This window comes from Octopus bimaculoides, chromosome 7, assembly GCF_046866305.1.
Source record: "Octopus bimaculoides isolate indiv1 chromosome 7, ASM4686630v1, whole genome shotgun sequence".
NCBI classification, from domain to species: Eukaryota; Metazoa; Mollusca; class Cephalopoda; order Octopoda; family Octopodidae; genus Octopus; species Octopus bimaculoides.
The window spans coordinates 24,805,089-24,823,655 of record NC_142934.1 but is presented as its reverse complement, the minus strand read 5'-3'; the positions used below and the strand labels follow the sequence as shown (position 1 = coordinate 24,823,655).

At 34.1% G+C, this 18,567-nt stretch overlaps 2 protein-coding genes across 4 annotated transcripts; one reads left to right on the top strand and one right to left on the bottom strand.

The window, feature by feature from the left end:
* Positions 1 to 18: 18 nt before the first annotated feature.
* LOC106872817 (uncharacterized) lies at positions 19 to 5,531 on the top strand. Of its 2 annotated transcripts, none has more exons than XM_014919936.3 (2): positions 19 to 255; positions 2,809 to 5,531. In XM_014919936.3, the coding sequence occupies exon 2, from the start codon at positions 3,151 to 3,153 to the stop codon at positions 4,714 to 4,716; it is 1,566 nt and encodes a 521-aa protein (XP_014775422.2). In that variant the 5' UTR covers positions 19 to 255; positions 2,809 to 3,150; the 3' UTR covers positions 4,717 to 5,531. The 2 variants fall into 2 exon arrangements, with proteins under 2 accessions (XP_014775422.2, XP_089211971.1); XM_089355845.1 differs by having other exon boundaries at positions 19 to 834.
* A 4,027-nt stretch (positions 5,532 to 9,558) lies between these two features.
* LOC106872818 (uncharacterized) lies at positions 9,559 to 18,509 on the bottom strand. 2 transcript variants are annotated; one of them, XM_089355858.1, is made up of 3 exons: positions 18,399 to 18,509; positions 13,531 to 13,680; positions 9,559 to 12,853 (listed from the first exon to the last, which is right to left on the bottom strand). In XM_089355858.1, exons 2-3 carry the CDS (start codon positions 13,531 to 13,533, stop codon positions 11,651 to 11,653), a joined length of 1,206 nt encoding a protein of 401 aa, XP_089211984.1. In that variant the 5' UTR covers positions 13,534 to 13,680; positions 18,399 to 18,509; the 3' UTR covers positions 9,559 to 11,650. The 2 variants fall into 2 exon arrangements, with proteins under 2 accessions (XP_089211984.1, XP_014775423.2); XM_014919937.3 differs by having other exon boundaries at positions 17,395 to 18,465.
* Between the last annotated feature and the right edge of the window lie 58 nt (positions 18,510 to 18,567).

Genomic DNA, 18,567 nt, shown 5'->3' with positions numbered 1-18,567 from the left:
ATTAGAGGTAATTTCTTCGCACACAACCACTGACAGTTCCAATATGTGAACCTCACACTCCTCTAAATCTATAAACACTGTAGATATACTATTTCTTTGTTTACATTTATTCACAGTGTTAATAATAAGTAATTAATTTAAGAGATTGTTCGTTAAGCAGAATAGAGATATCTTATAAGTAGTTCAAAGTTCTGCTCAATGTATCAATGCTCTCATCAATTTCAAGTCCCCCAACATCTCTATTTCATTTTACAAGTAAGTACATTGTTATATAAGTACCGTTCATATTTAACTTACACATTTCTTTTGTACAAAAATCGATCAATGTTTGCTTTAACATCCGGTCACCAAAACAAAAAACCAAAGGTAGAGACGGACTATATGTAATCTGAACCTCCCCACCTTATTTATTAATTTTTTTTTACGGAATCCCACGTTTTAGGCTATGGAGATTCCGATTCTGAAAAAAAATTGTTTGAAAAATTTCAACCCCCCCCCCCCAAGCAGGCTATTTACATGCTAGAAATAACAGCCAAATCTCACAAAACTAGTATTAGGGTCAGGGTTAGGGTTAGGGTTAGGTTTACCCTGTGGATCTATATAAAAAACGAGTGGGGGGGGGAATCGAAATTTTGAAATTGAGATTTTTGAAAATTTTTTTTCAGAATCGGAATCTCCATAGCCTAAAACGTGGGATTCCGTAAAAAAAAAAAATAATAAATAAGGGGGGAAAGGTTCAGATTACATATAGTCCATCTGGACCCAAAGTTCTGCTCAATGTATCAATGCTCTCATCAATTTCAAGTCCCCCAACATCTCTATTTCATTTTACAAGTAAGTACATTGTTATATAAGTACCGTTCATATATAACTTACACATTTCTTTTGTACAAAAATCGGTCAATGTTTGCTTTAATATCCGGTCACCAAAACAAAAAAACAAAATACGTGTAATAGGTGCCAAAAAATGTGTATTAAACGAATATGAAAACAAAAAGTGCCGAACCGATTTTTAAGAAATTTGTGGGGAAATTTTCCGACGTGGTGGGGAGGGGACTTTCGAAGAAGAAGAAATTCATAAATAATTTTTTGTTAAAGGAAAAAAGTTTGAAAATAAAATTTTCATTCTTTCGATATAGATATTTTATCTGTCATTCCTTCCCAGCAGTTTTGATGGCGTATTCGGTATAATCCGTAAAAAGATTTTATGTATGTATTTTTGTTTTGATATACCACACGCTTTGATATTCAAAACCGACTTTCATTCTCTTGACAGCTCCTGTCACCTACACACTCGTACACATACAGTCACACACACACACATAGTCATTCACACACATACACAGACAGATTCACACAGTTATCCACACACATACACAGACATAAATCTGTTTTATGCTTATGTATTTTTTTACTATTGTTATACTTAATTTTTCTGTAATTGTTTTCATGAATCGTATATTATTTTTTAGATATTTTTTTGTCTTTTTTCTTGAATCTTTCATACATACATATACGATGGTTTCTCCGTCGGTTTCGACGATGAGCATTCAGTGGTTCGATCAAATGAATTACCTACTCAACGAAATTAACGTGTAAGTGGCTGAGTATTCCACAAACCCATGTACCGTTAATGTAATTCTCAGACAGTATCAGCGTGAAACATTGTATGACAAGGCTGTGCCGTTGAAATACATACATAAACGCACACAGCGTCTGGGGTTCAATCCTCTCTCATGTCAGCAATTTTCTCTCTGCATTAAATGAAAATCACTCATCTTTTTTATATATTTATTTTTACGATCCATCCAATGTGTGTGTGTTTCTAGAAACCATCATGTATGTATGTATGTATGAAAGGTTCAAGAAACAAGACAAAAAAATTACAAAAATATATCTGAAAAATAACATACATCATCATCGTCGTTTAACGTCCGCTTTCCATGCTAGCATGGGTTGGACGATTTGACTGAGGACTGGTGAAACCAGATGGCGACACCAGGCTCCAATTTGATTTGGCATAGTTTCTACAGCTGGATGCCCTTCCTAACGCCAACCACTCCGAGAGTGTAGTGGGTGCTTTTACGTGCCACCGGCACGAAGGCCAGTTAGGCAGTACTGGCAACGGCCACGCTCAAAATGGTGTATTTTACGTGCCACCTGCACAGGAGCCAGTTCGGCGGCACTGGCAACGATAATTACATAAAAATTAAGTATAACAACAGTAAAAAATACATAAGCATAAAATAGATTTATGTATATGTCTGTGTGTGTTTGACTGTATGTGTGTGAGTGCATCGGTAACAGTAGCTGTCAAGAGAATGAAAGTCGGTCTTGAACATCAAAGCGTGTGTGGTATATCAAAACAAAAAATAAATACATAAAATCTTTTTATGGATTATACCGAATACGCCATCAAAACAGCTGGGAATGAATGACGGATAAAGTATCTATATCAAAAGAATGCCTAAATTTTTTAGAGTCATTTATTTTTTGTTTGATTAATAGAAAAAGGTTTTTAAAAAGATCCCATGTATCATGTGAGAGAAATAAATTCATGAATACGGTGTTGAATATGGTTTCACTATGGAAACTCCTAAACGGTATGTTAAGCAAGTAATCCTCTGTTTCCTCTCAATCTTAAGCGACCATAGCAGTTTGATCAAAAAGAGAGATATTTCTTAGGACCTTATGTTCTAAGTTGCATCTCAAAAATATCTTATCGTTCTAACTTTTAGTGAAGTATTATCTCTCCAATAACCTTCATGTTAGCACTTCACTGACCCTCATGTTGTGTTTTTATTTCAGGTTTTCTGTTGACATTGAGATAAATATTTCACTGAAGATGATCAACATACTTATCAACTTTTGAAGACTAAAAAGAACTTCAAGCAGATGTCAAATTGTTTCTATAGCTTTTGGTTGAATGAATTTGGAATATTTCCTTGGAATTGAAATGGTTTACTATAATATACCTTTATTGGCTGGAAGTGTATTCTTAGAGATTTAGATTAAACTGGGAATCTTTATCCTGGTGTTTTATGTATTTTATGTGTAAGAATTTAAATATCTGGAGACAGTTTGTTAATCGAAGCAATCACTTAAGGTTTTTCTTAACCAAACCTATTCTCACTATCATATAATATATGTATGTGTGTATTGATTGATAGATTCAAAGAGAAAGTTATGAATGAGAAAAAACAGTCTGAAAATATTGATTTATCAATTCAACCACAGAAAAATATGAAAAAGAAATCACAACCTCCTGATATTTATGGCAAGATATTCTCAACTAGAAAGAATTTAATTCAACATAAATTATGTCACTCAGTCACCAAACTTTTTCACTGTGAAGATTGTGGTAAAAGATTTACCACAAGGAGTTCTTTATCGCTCCACAAGCATATTCACACAAGAGAGAAACCATATCATTGTGATATCTGTGGTAAAGCATTTTCTCAAAGTGGTGGTTTATCTTCCCACAAACGAATCCACACAGGAGAGAAACCATATCATTGTAATATCTGTGATAAAACATTTTCTCAAAGTTATGGTTTATTTTCCCATAAACGTATCCACACAGGAGTAAAATCATACCACTGTTATGTTTGTGGTAAAAAATTTTCACACAGTGGTAGTTTGTCTTCTCACAACTACATCCACACAGGAGAGAAACCATACCACTGTGACATCTGTGGGAAAAGATTTTCACAAAGTGGTACCTTGTCTTACCACAAACGTACCCACACAGGAGAGAAACCATACCTCTGTGATATCTGTGGTCAAGCATTCTCTAAAAATGTAACTTTATCTATTCACAAACGCACTCATACAGGAGAGAAACCATACCATTGTGATGTCTGTGGTAAGACATTTTCTGACAGAGGCAGTTTAATTTACCATAAACCTATTCACACAGGAAAGAAACCATACCACTGTGATATCTGTGGTAAAACATTCTCTCAAACTAGTTGTTTGTCTTCCCACAAACGTACCCATACAGGAGAGAAACCATATCACTGTGATATATGTGGTAAATCTTTCACTAGAAATTTTAGCTTATCTGTCCACAAACGTATCCACACTGGAGAGAAGCCATACCAATGTGATATTTGTGGTATAACGTTCTGTCACAGGGGTAGTTTGTTTTACCATAAACAAACTATTCACACTGGAGAAAGACCGCACCACTGCAACATTTGTGGTAAAACATTTTCTGTTAGTGCTTGTTTGTCTTCCCACATACGTAGCCATGCAGGAGAGAAACCATATCACTGTGATATTTGTGGTAAAACATTTTCTCAAAGTTGTAGTTTGTCCTCCCACAAGCGTATCCATACAGGAGAGAAACCATATCACTGTGATATCTGTGGTAAAATGTTCACTAAAAATGGTAATTTATCTCTCCACAAACGTATTCATACTGGAGAGAAACCATACCACTGTGATATCTGTGGTAAAAGATTTTCATACAGTGATAATTTATCTGTTCATAAACATATTCATACAGCAGAGAAACCCTACCATTGTGATATATGTAGTAAAACATTCACTCAAAAGGCTCATTTATCTGCTCACAAACGCAGCCATACAGGAGAAAAACCATATCACTGTGATGTATGTGGTAAAACATACTCTAGGAATTATAATTTAACTATCCACAAACATATCCATGCAGGTGAGAAACTAGATGAGTGTGATCAGAATGAACCATAAAATGCTAATGTATGATGGTCATTAAGCAAAACAGCAATGTGAACTAGTGACTTATCGTTTATAACTTTTTCGTGACTGAAATAAATAATAGAAAACACTTATTTAAATTATAAGATATGTATTTTTCCATACTGATATAGGTTTACACTATAAGCATCATCATACTTGACTGACTGTCTTGAATAATTCATTTTGTCAAGAGTACCTTCTACCATCAGCTCAACCCTCTTTTCTATCCAGCAGATGTTATCCTGGTATGATATACAATGTCTAAACCAGTGTTGTCATCTTTCTTGCATTCATTGCCAAACACCTTTAATACACAGTCACTTTTCCAGATCATTTGTGCTCTGCCTCTCATGAAAGATAACATACACATTCAACAGATTGTATTCAGCTGATTTTCTTAATGTGCCTCAGTTCTACATTCAGAACCTGTGTCTCACTGCCATACTTTACAATTCTTACACATTCATCATACAGTCTGTATTTTGTACAAAGAAGGAAATCCCTTATTATCAAAAGATGTAATAGCTCCTTGAACTTCTTCCATCCCTTTCTTATTCCTACTACTTGTACATACATTTCACTCTACTTCATTCCTTATGCCTACATTTCATTATTCCTAGGTTGTCAGGAATACTACATTTCTAACAACTCCATTCGTATATATTCAGTAAGCATAATTTCCCTTATGGCACTGGGATTTTCTTTTTTCTTGTACTTCGATTTTTGCCTTCGGATTATACACTATTCTTCCTGATCTTTGTACTGCAAACCTTTCATAAATGAAATAAATTTACTGAAACAATAAAGAATAGTTACTAATTATCCTTTGACCAATATTAACTATGTTTGATTATGCAAAGTTTAAGTAAGACTGTGTAGTTTGTAAGTTAGGTAGTTTGAAACTTTGTTTGGAAGTTGTGTAAATTGCTTGTTCTACTACAGAAGATTTGAATTTAGCTGGTTATAAATACTTGACAACTGGTTACACATGACAATTGAGAGAGTCACTTCTTTATGTCTGATGGATTACATACTGAAGACAACTGTCAAACTATTGCTGTTACATCCAACATATTTAATGTGATATCTATAGATCTGTATTGTTGAGAATATTATCTTAGACACCAACAAAGTTCATTCAACAACACTAGAGGATGCTGAAATACAACCAGCCAACACATTCAACAACAATATAAACATTCTGTACACACACACAAGGCAAAAGCTACTAAGAATAATCTATAACACACAGAGACAGTAAGCAGGATTTTTGAAAAGAACTATGTCGATATAATTATTCTATTTGTAATGCAAAGTAATTATAACATTATCATCATCATCATTGTTTAATGTCCGTTTTCCATGCTAACATGGGTTGGATGGTTCGACCGGGGTCTGGGAAGACAGGAGGCTGCACCAGGCTCCAGTCTGATCTGGCAGTGTTTCTACAACTGGATACCCTTCCTAACGCCAACCACTCTATGAGTGTAGTGGGTGCTTTTTACATGCCACCGGCACAAGGGCCAGAGGAGGTTGGCAACGGCCACGATCAGTTGGTGCTTTTTACGTGCCACTTATGAAAGTGAATAGGGATATTGTTTGCATGAGAATGAGCTTTGTCGGAAGTGACTAAGTAGATCGTTAATGTACAGTAGGAAAAGTGTAGGCAAAATAACTTGAGTCATGTAGCCACAAAGTGCCCAAACATCTAATAAGAATTGTCTAACACAAGAGACAGTATTTGGATGAAGCCTATAGGCAGGCAGATTAGATAGATTTTTGATGATAAGATACAATTAAGTACCTTCCCATTATTTTTCTTTGTCATTTTTCTCAATGGAAAAGGAAATAGAGAGTGACATGAAAGAGCAGATCCATAGTAGCTCTGGCTCTACAGGAGTCATATTTGTGGTCGATATTAGAGAAGGCAGTTATTAACAGTTGTTTCCATTACTATTTAGTTGTTCAAAGTAAAAGAGTTAAGCTGATGGGGAAGACTATAACATGTATTCACATATAACTTTTGAGAGATTGACAAAAACTTGGCAAAAATGGTACCTGACTTTACAGCACATTATAAAAGGGATATTGCCAGAACCAGTGATCATGTTGGTTTGGAGTGACCAGAAGTATTTTCAGATCTGTTCATGTAATGATGTGATTGGTAGAATGGAGAAGGAATGTTTTTGGTTAAGTTTTGCTGGAGTTGGATCAGGGTGGTCAGACATCTGGCTTTAAACGAAACTGGATGCTAATTTGTACTCGTTTTTGTAGACATGACTGAAAAAAAGTTATTTAGATTACGTCAGATACACTAAAATTTTGTGTTCATAAAACCCTTTAAAAATGCAAATATCAGAATTTTGCTTTTTTTATATATAATTCTCTCGAATCTGGACACAAGGACAGCAGTTTGGAGGGAAGGTCTAATACTTAATTGGTACATAACTTTATTGACACCTTGAGGGATGAAAGGAAAAGATGACTGCAGTGGCATTTAAAGTCACAATGTAAAGAGACAGAAGAAAGGCAGTTGAGAATTTTGTGAAGTAATTTTTGTTTTTAAATTACAATTTGCCACCTGCTCACTGTACGCAAGTCATGTTGTTAACACATGTGCGAGGGAAATGTGCCCAAGACTTCAGCGTAGAGTTGTAGATTCTTTGGTTCCTTTTTAAGCTATCAAAACAGAAAGGGATCATTTAACTATGAATGAGCCAAAGAATTTGGATTTATTGCTAAAAGAAGAGTAGGTAACATTCATAATTTTGTGCTCCATGCCAGTATGATGTGGAAAGTGGCAGTAAAGGAAAAAATGCAGCTGAATGACATGGCACCACAGATAGAAATTAACACTTATTTTTACCAGTTCATCATCATCCATCATTTCCCTTCCTAGCTCAATCAACTCAAGATGACAAAAATGTAGTTGTAGAATTGAATAAAGTGCATCATGTGAAGAATCATTAATCATAAAGAATGTTGATACAAGAGTAAAGGTTGACAGGGAAATAAACTGATTGATTGATAGTGAAAAGTGCAACATGTGGGGAATATACTGAAATTTATTGATAGTAAAAAGCATGTGTGAAATATGCTGTGGTTTATTGATACAGAAATGTGCAACATGTAAAATATATTGATAGGGGGGAAAGTGTAACATGTGAGAAAACTAATGCAAAACTCTATGTGCAAATATTCTAGTGTCATATTCCAAAAGTATATGGAATATATTGTAAAACAGTTAATTCTTTCTAGTAGCAATTGACTCTTCAAACAAAGATATAAGAAAATGTTTTCCAATACATCTGGAAGGTGTTTTACATTAAGAATGGTTGCAACATGACAATAAATCATTATCATTGATATTTAACATCCATTTTTTCATGCTAGCATGGGTCAAACAGATTTCAATGAGGCAGATTTTCTAGGACTGGATGCATTTTTTGTTGCTAACACCCATCTGTTTCTAAGAAAGGTAATATTTTCCTATAGTCAAACATGCTTTTTACAAAAGATTGAAAATGAATGACATCACTTGCATGCTGGTGACACTCATTTACAATTATCACATGATATCAGGACAAGGAGACACAACTACACACAAACATTATATTGTATTCAGTTCAATGTATGACTACTACAGTATGAAATAGAGCTCCACATAGCTTATCATTATCCAGTCAGTTTCCAGTATTGTGATTAGCCTATCACTGTCCTTGGTAGGGTTACTAGTTATGATATACAGAGCATTTGGACGGAAAAATTAAAATTAATCCTAGTATAAATATTTAGCTCCTTTGAACATTTCACCAATGCAGTTATTTCAACTCCAAATGGATTTGGATGCCTAAACGCAATGGATCATCAGGGAAACAGTATTACATTCTGTTATAGAGATTTAATATCTAAAGTCAGGCACATGGTGTGGTAATTTATAAGTATTTAGAGAAGTGAGTGGAAAGAAAGCAAGAGGTGGAGAGAGAAAAAAAGGAAGAAAAGACTGAACAAGAAAGTATTAAGGATAAAAAGTAAAAGTATACTAGTAAATAAATAAATTATATATGTAAATATATACATAGAAACTAATAATTTATACTTATGTTTATCTTAATTTTCCCCTATATGTATGCATGTATGTCATCATCGTCGTTTAACGTCTGCTTTCCATGCTAGCATGGGTTGGACGATTTGACTGAGGACTGGTGAACCAGATGGCTACACCAGGCTCCAATCTGATTTGGCAGAGTTTCTACAGCTGGATGCCCTTCCTAACGCCAACCACTCCGAGAGTGTAGTGGGTGCTTTTACGTGCCACCGGCACGAAGGCCAGTCAGGCGGTACTGGCAACGGCCACGCTCAAAATGGTGTATTTTACGTGCCACCTGCACAGGAGCCAGTCCAGCGGTACTGGCAACGATCTCACTCGAATGTCTTTACACATGCCATCTGGTACAAGTGCCAGGAAGGCGATGCTGGGCACAGGTGCCATTGACGGTTTATGTGTGTGTATATATATATATATATATATATATATATATATATATATATATATATATATATATATATATATATATGAAGTTTTGACAGGCTTCTATAGTTTCCAACAACCAATTCCATTCACAAGGGATTGGTTAGTTTGAGGTTATAATAGAAAATGAGATACCGAAGATGCTGTGCAACTATACAAAACCTATACTTCCACACATTTGTGAAACAAACTTCTCAAACACCCAGTTATGTCTGAGCATAATGTATTATTTTAATGAGTAAACCCAGATATAGAACATTAAGAGTAAATGAAAACACACATTTTATGGAAAAGAAAACAAGTTAATATTTCAAAATTTTATTTTAATGAGGTATTTATTTTATATATTTTCTCATCTTTGATGGTAGTTTACCCAAAAAACAGTGGGTTCATTATTGGAATGTTCTAGTTGGTACATTGTTACCCAGCCTGAGGTTTAGATAAAATACTATTTTGTATAATTTTAATATTTGTTTATGACATTAACATCACAGTAGTGATCCTAAAATATTCCCACTGGTATTTCTTCAATGTAGAAATATATTTTAATTATACAATGAAGTATATCAAGTTTTACAACATTGAAACCCTTGATCTTTTACTTCCCATAAGTTGGATAAACTGACAGTGAAAGGTTCTCTGAGGTCTTTGTTTAAGCTGTCACAAAAATCAATTTTGTTGATATTATTGTCATAGCAAGCAATTTCAATGATCATTTTCAGGAAATACCAAGATGGAAAACATGGTACAAGAAATAAGGAAGGATCCAAACCCTTGGATTTGTGTGATGCTAAGGATTTTACCATTTGAAAAATATACTTCAGAAAGATATCAACCAGCTGGTTACCCACTTCATAGGTGAGTGTGAAGTTCAGATTGGTTTTTCTCCTCAGCAGAAGAAAGAATGAAGGACAGGGTTAGTGGTTTTGACTAAGAGGCTACATACAACTCACATACTTTTTCCATGAACAATGACATCAACAGTATTCTTTAATAAGACATCCCAGTGTCTTTCAACAACACAAAGACAATCATTACAATTATCAAGGAGACAGTCATGTATCTCAGCCTTTCAATTCATAAACAACACTCAATGAAAACCTTTCAGTTGCTACAACACCAAGGTCACACTCTTATTTCTCATGGTGACTCCCACATATATAACATTGCCAAAATGACTCTACAAATATTAGGGTTCCTCTCAAAGATTAGTAAATGCTTCAGTCTTGGTTAGATGTTCACCCTCTAAAGTAAGATTTATATTGTAATACTGCTCACATGTATAGGACAGTGGTGCTTCTACACATACAAACATCCTAGACAACATCAAATAGAAAACTGATTGGCAATGATTTACTCAGCAACACTCTATACCTACTAACTTACAGACCAATGAATTGAGATCTGTGTGATAAACCAAGTCTAAAATAACAGATCGATTTTTTAGCCAAGACAGTACATGATAATGTCAGTGGGATAAGATGTAGTTTGTGTTTGTATAACAATGTAGAACCACAAGTAAATATAACACTCTATTCGAAATCTGTCATCTTGCAGAACACTTTTCACAGGTTCTTGAGGTATGTAGTTTGATGTGTGTAGTAAGGTTATTAAATACAGATAAATGATTTGTGAGAGTCATTTCTGGCCAATTAAGTTTAGGTGGTGAGTAAATCATGTAGTTGTGTATGCACTAAGTTTCTTTCCTCATTCACTTTCTATTCACTATAGTTCTTGAGTCTACAACACAAAGTTTAAGATTATTGTTTTTGGAAACTTTTATTCACTGATGATTTGGCTGTAACAACAGAATAGTGTTGCACAAAAAATTCCTAACTTGGAAGAATGGTCAAGAGTATAAAGATCAACATGTCAATATACAAAATACTAGTTGAAACATAGTCCAATATCCCAGTCCTTTGTGGCTTGATAAACATGTATGGTGTAATTCAATACTATTTACAAAAGCATATGGGATATAGGGATATTTTGTCAGGCTGAAAGATGACTGGAAGTTCAGATGTTAAAGAAGTTTAAGAGCAGTTAACAGTAGCAACAACAGCTATATGTTCAACAGGACAAATATTCAGTGTGTATAAAAAATATATTGTATCCTCAGACAGACTACCAGTATGGAACAAAGAATAATAAAACATTGATGATGATGATACTGAGTGCTGAAATCTATTACACTAATATAATATGAACAGATTCACTAACTACTGCAGATTCTTAGTGATGGTCTACCTCTTGTGTGGATACATCTGGGTTGAATTAAATAATCACTTTTAGTACAAGTTTCACAATAGATATCACAGTGGTGTGGTCATTTTCTGTATGAATATATTTCAGTTGTGATAAAGTACCACTTAGTGAGAATGTTTTATTATAGTTTTATAGCTTTTCTTCTGTGTGAACACGTATGTGGGAAGACAAATGACACCTTTTAGAAAATGTTTTACCACAAATATCACAGTGGTACGGTCTTTCTCCTGAATGAATATGTTTGTGGGAAGACAATTCAGTACACTTAGAAAATCTTTCACCACAGATATCACACTGGTATGGTCTTTCTTTCTTGTGGAAATGTTTGTGGGAAGATAAATCATCACTACTAGAAAATGTTTCATCACATTTGTCACACTGATATGGTTCTTCTCCTGTATGGATACGTTTGTGGGAAGTTAAATTACTATTTTGAGAAAACTTTTTGCCACAGATATCACAGTGGTATGGTTTCTTTCCTGTGTGAACAAGTTTGTGGCATGATAAATCAGAATTTCTAGAAAATGCTTTACCACAGGTTTCACATTTATAAGGTCTTACTCCTGTGTGAATGTGTTTGTGGCGATTTAATGAACTTTTTCTGGTGAATTTTTCACCACAGATATCACAATGATGTGGTCTTTCTCCTGTGTGAATATATTTGTGGTAAGACAAAGAACCACTTACAGGAAATGTTTTACCACAGATATCACAACGGTAGGGTCTTTCTCCTGTGTGACTACGTATATGGTAAGACAAATGGCCTCTTGTTGGAAATTTTTTATCACAGCTGTCACAGTGGTATGGTTTCTCTCCTGTGTGAATACGTTTGTGGGCAATTAAGCTACGACTATTGAAGAATGATTTACTACAGACATTACAATGGTATGGTTTCTCTTCTGCATGAATAAGTTTGTGTGTAGATAAATTACCTTTCCGAGAGAAATATTTGTCACAGATTTCACAGTGGTATGGTTTCTCTCCTGTGTGAATACGCTTGTGTGAAGATAAACTAGCATTTGTGAAAAAGTTTTCACCACAGATATCACAGTGATTTTGTTTTTTCCTAGTGTGAATACGTTTGTGGCGAGTTAAACTACTCATAGTAAATTTTTTACCACAAACATCACATTGGTATGATTTGGAGTCTGAGTGGATTAACTTATGCTGTATTGAATTTTTTCTTGATGTGAATAACTTCCCACATATATCGCAAGTGAATGAATCCTCTTCTATATCTTCTGGTGTCTGAGTACAGGATTCAATAGTCTCAGGCTCTGCTTTTTCATCCATAATTTTCTTTTTTAATTTATCTGTGTGATGATGTCTTAACTGCAAAAACAAAAATAACTTCAAGTAGATTTATTAGGATATAATCTTGTAATTAATACCCATCAACAAAAGTGTCATGAAACTATCTCCAATTAATAAAGATATACCCAAATATCAGAGTTTTAATATATATCAAAATTAAAATTTCATGGCAAATTTAAGTTTACAATCTGTAGAAAAAAATTTCCAGTAAATATAATGAGAAATTTCTCATGATCTCAATTCCAAACAAATATTTCACATCTACTAAATCAAAGTTGTAGAAACAGATTGATGGCTTTATGAAGTTATTTTCAGTTTACAAAAGTTGATAAATATGTTGATAATCTTCAATAAAATATTTTTAATTCAATGTTATCAGATAACCTGAAATAAAAAGACAATGTAAGAAATAAGGGACAATGAAGCGTTAATATGAAGATTACTGGAGAAAATACTTGACCGCAGGTATTAAAAGTTAGAATAGTAAGAAAGAGTCAGAAAATATTTACAAGGAAAAGATATAGAGATGTAGTGATAAAGGCTGTGAGAATTGTGTGTGTTCATTCCAAACAGATCTTAAAATGAACAAACTGAAATGTGACCAACGGGTACTATTTGAAGCCCAAAAGGACATTTGTAGAACATTTTAAAATTATTACATATTCCATCTGACCCAGGCAAACAAAAACACTTACCATTTTATATCCATTTCTCCATGCTTACATAGTTTGGAAGGGTCTTCTGCAGCATAATGTCTCGCCACTTTTTTATTTTTTTCTCATTTCTTTGAGGTTCAATCTCCTGAAATCGGTCAACACTGCTTCTCCCCATGTCTTCCATAGTATCTACAGCATAATAAATACAAAATGGATTACTTCATTTGGCCCAAACTTTGGTTGTCTTTCTCTTCAGATATATTTCAATTGATTCCAGGAGATAAAACATTATTGGCTTATATTAACACATATATGACTTTCAACCAAAGTAACAACCAGGTAATCTGTTACCACTTATTAAGATAACTGCCAACTTTATTGTAGTTTGGAATGCTGACAATTGTAATTCCCTCTTTTTATCAGTAGCTTCTTAAACCACTGAAACATTAAAAAACAAGTCAATTGATCTCTTCCAATCACTTCTCAAAAACTGCTTCAATTTTTATATATGACCAATTACATAGAATATCATGACCTTGTATAGTGACATTCACAGCTGTATATAGATACCTACTATAATCACTGTGAAATATGACATCAGATTTATCATCTATTAAAACTGACATATACTGACTAAGTCCAGCAGAGACTAAACCACAAATACTATCTCCATTCTGAAAAAGCCACATGAAAGATGCTGCAACTACAAAATACTAAATATAGAGTCTTTTTTAAAAAAGTATAACTTCAAAATTATAAATCAAAAGTGACATCAGATGGACACAGTGAAAAATAAATGTTTTTTTTTTAACAGATAATTTGCTTTAACATTTTAATGTTTACGTTAAATTAAAGCTAATTACAATATATTATAATGTATAATATATATAAACAGAATGTTATAGTAAAAACAATATATATTACTCTTCTCAATTTCTTCAATTATAGATTGTAGTTTGAAATTCTTGTTAAAATTATGCTTAGCAATCTTGATTTATTCTTGTGCTTTTGTCATTATTTCATACTGAATGAAAACATTTATTTTCCTACTATTCTTGTATTTTGGAGCCATCAGAAATGCTTCCTGAGAACATCAATATCAGATGTGAACTTTGCCAATGTCTGAATTCATCTGAATTTTCAACCAAACCAAAGGTGAGAAGCAGGTCAGGTCTATATTCATGCATTAGTCGAGCCTTGCACAATAAACCAGAATTATCACATTCTATTACAACTAGACTGATTCTGAAGTAATTTTCAACTTCATAGGTTTAAGGAGTTGCAAAAGTTTGGCTTCAGAATCAGAAACATTGTTGGTTACAGTTGGATTCAAGTTTGAGTCGACATCACTTCTACTTAACATTTCAGCATGAACATAAGTTTCTAAACTTGTTGTAAGTTACATTTAGAAGTTGAGTACACAAACACATCCTATCACTGGAAATATGATGAACCATGAAGAATATCACTGGATTTCTATTTGATGTACAAATGGCTGCTGTAAATTTATAAAATAAAAATATCAGACAAGGATTCACTGGGGAGTTTGGCTACTCTAGCATGTCAACCTCACAAACACTCTAAAACATTTTTAGAAGAGGACATAAAGTCAGCTGACACCTGAGTTCCCAACATAGTAGAAAAAAAAAGACAAATTCATAATTCTCAATTTTCTCAAATTTCACAAGACAAGTACACATAACCATAGTGTCAAAACCATAGTGATATCCATTAGGTCACCGATGATGAGAATACATATTTGATATGCTTGTTGTCTGAATCTTTTATATCTTAGAGCCTCATTATTCTGAGTTGTCCTTCATTCCTATGAACTTGTTAAAGGGTTTGTATTATTACATATATTGATATTGCATGATTGTCTTCATTGAGAGTCTTATTATGGTAGAATAATAATTAAGGGCTTCTAGTTTTTAGTTATAGACAGATACACATATACATACATAAAAATATGGTCATCTGAACTTTTTGATGACTCAAAGTGCTCACAACACTTTTGCAGTGCCTGTCCTCATGCTTACATTTGGCCAGCTAAACTGGTCCCTAGGAGTCAATGAAATACAAAAGCTGCTCAGTGTTATAGGAAACTTCAACATCAATAGAAACGTAGACAGGTTATACATCCCACACAATGATGATTGCCATGGTCTTAAATCTGTATTGATGTCATACGAAGCATGTATTGTGACACTGAAACATCTGCAGCAAAAAAAAGGAAATCAGTGACTATCTTGCCCCAACTATGAAGCCAAAACATAATTAGAATAGCTAATGAACATGAGGATAGGTATGAAATAAGAGCTGATACAGATCTCTCTCAAATGAGCATCCAAAAATGTATCTATCAACACAAAATAAAAACACAGACCAGTTCACTGAGAAGATAGTGATTACTTGACACAAAAGACACAAACTGTAGAAGGAACTGACACTATCAAAAGTTTGGCATGGAGTACCAAGTTTATGACATCTCACTTTGAAGGCTACTTCTATGCAATTCAAGAACAAGAGATCCCCACCAAGTACCTGCAGCATAAAAGGCAGAAATCATTGACAGACAACAAATATAGACTATTCAAAACCAAGAGTGAAGACATCAACTATATTATTGTCAACTGCAAGAAAATGCCTTCTACCTATCTTCCCATAATGTATGATGCAATGCCCAGAACTATCTGGAACAAAAAAGGAAACACCAACAGATGAAGCTGACTATATTGAGACTGATAGGTCAAAAGAATATTGCGAGAATTTGAAATTAAAACAACCACCAAGTTAAAACACAACTAGGCAGATATTTTGTGGGATGAAGAGGAAAATATATACTGTCTTGTGGAGATCAGCTGCCCTCTGCGACACCAGTGTGGACAGGAAAATACAAGAGAAAGACGATATCTAGGGACCACTGGCAAAAAGTTTGCAAATCCAGTACTCAAGATACATTTTTAGCTTCATACCTACTATTGGAGCAATAGGTTACATACCAACTTGTCTGGAGCAAAACTTGGATTCTTTGAGTCAGAAAATAACTCCTTAATTCAGGCACTAAAAATGATCACCATATTTGAGACAATAAAAATCTGCAAGCCCTTCGTAAGATTTAACGGATGAACAAACGAATATGCTGCTACCAAGGAAGTGGCAGGTCAAAAAACTAGCGAAAGCATACATACTTCCAAACCATTCTCTCTAGCGAGCGGCTGCTGGCTGTACAGTACAGTGCGTATAAGTATGTAATGATGGATGGATTCTGCTGCTACCACTTGCACGCCGACTATTATGTATGTGCGTGTATGTGATGATTGTTGTTATATGTGTGCGTGTGCATGAGACATAATGGTTTCAAATCTTGGAACAAGACCAGCAATTTCAGGGGTGAAGGTTAAGTCGATTACATCGACCCCTGTGTGTAACTGGTATGTGTTTTATCTCGAAAGGATGAAAGGTAAAGTTGACCTCGGCAGATTTTGAACTCAGATCGTATAGACGGACGAATGTGCATGAGACATAATACACACCTTGCCGTTACTTGTATAAGAGTAGTTTGTGCAAAGTAACTTTACTTATAATGCGGAACAGAAGCCCCCCACTTCTTTCGCAATTCTTTTTTTTTTTTTTTTCCTGTTTGCTTTTGTATATTGTATTCTTTTCGAAAGTAGGTAAACACAGAGTAAATAACGACGTTGAAGAAAACAGATGAAAAAACACAAATTCAAATATATTTCCTGGAAACTATCTTAACTCAAGAGTATGAATGAAGAGAGAATGAAGAAAAGAAATAAAGAAATAAAAGAAAACAAGATCTTGCAAGGAGCAGGAATAGTGTAGATAAAGTAGGAATGTAAACATAAGAGAGACTTTGTGTAAATTATTATATATACTTACATAACAATGTAGTTATAAGATGAGATAATGAGAGATGTACTAAAGTAGTGGAAGTTGAAATTGATGAGGACATTGATAGATTGAGCAGAACTTTTATCTACTTCTTATAGAATATCTCTATTTTCTTCTGGTTAATAAACGAGTTCAGGACGTGATTGGGTATTACTAACACAGTTTAAAATAATTAACAGAAATAACACAGATGCAATGTTTATTGATTTGGCGATGAATGGGGTTGACATACCGGAAGTGTCAATAATGGTATCGAAAGAATTCGCCTCTAATCACCAGAGAGTTTTATACACTAGAAACAATCTTGTTACTTTGTCCATAGGTCTTTCATTTCTGTGTTTATACATAATATCCTTCTTGTTAAGTCATATTTTAGCGTACAGTTTGAATGAAAGTAATATTCGAACACAGAGAATGATAAATATAAACGGTGCACATTGCGATTAGACACAGCTAAAACCGCTGTAACTTTTTTATTTTTTCATTTTGGTGATTTTCGCTTTCGATAATGTGTTCTACATATCACGGTCATGCGATTCCCACGATTTCCAACTTTGGGTGGAATACTCATTTGTCATGGTTTCTTTTGCCGCTTGAATAGGTCGTATTCCCAAGGAGAATTGAAGGATTCAGTTTCGAATCTGAACCAGGGTGAGACAACTGCAGATTTGCTGTCTACTTTTATCTTGACAGACAAACAAACAGATAGAAAGTCAATTTCATAAATATTCAAAAATATTAGGACAGTGTATCATATAGCCAACTAGAAACTATGTTTCTTGGGGCTAAAACAACAGTAACATCGTCCCTTTCAAGACAGCGACATTATGTTGGAAAATAGCCTTTACTTTAAAGAACTGTGACTGAATGTCTCTCTTTGAGAGATTTAGATATAATAGTATTTCTATATATGTATGTGTGTGTATATATATATATAGAGAGAGAAACGAAACGAACTGAACAAGCGTTATATCAAGAATTATATTTCATACCGATCCCATAACGTCTATACACATTGTCTGGAAAGTTTTGCAGATGAAAAGCATCTCCAGGAATTCGTGGCCAAGGGACATAACTCTTGATAAAACCCTTGTTTAGTTCGCTTCGTCTTTTTTCACAGCACCCAGGAACCGGATAGGTTTTTTTCTCTTTTTTTTTTTA

What these genes read in the sequence shown, in the direction of transcription:
- LOC106872817 (XM_014919936.3), top strand. Translation starts at nt 3,151, where the DNA reads ATGTGTGTATTGATTGATAGATTCAAAGAGAAAGTTATGAATGAGAAA.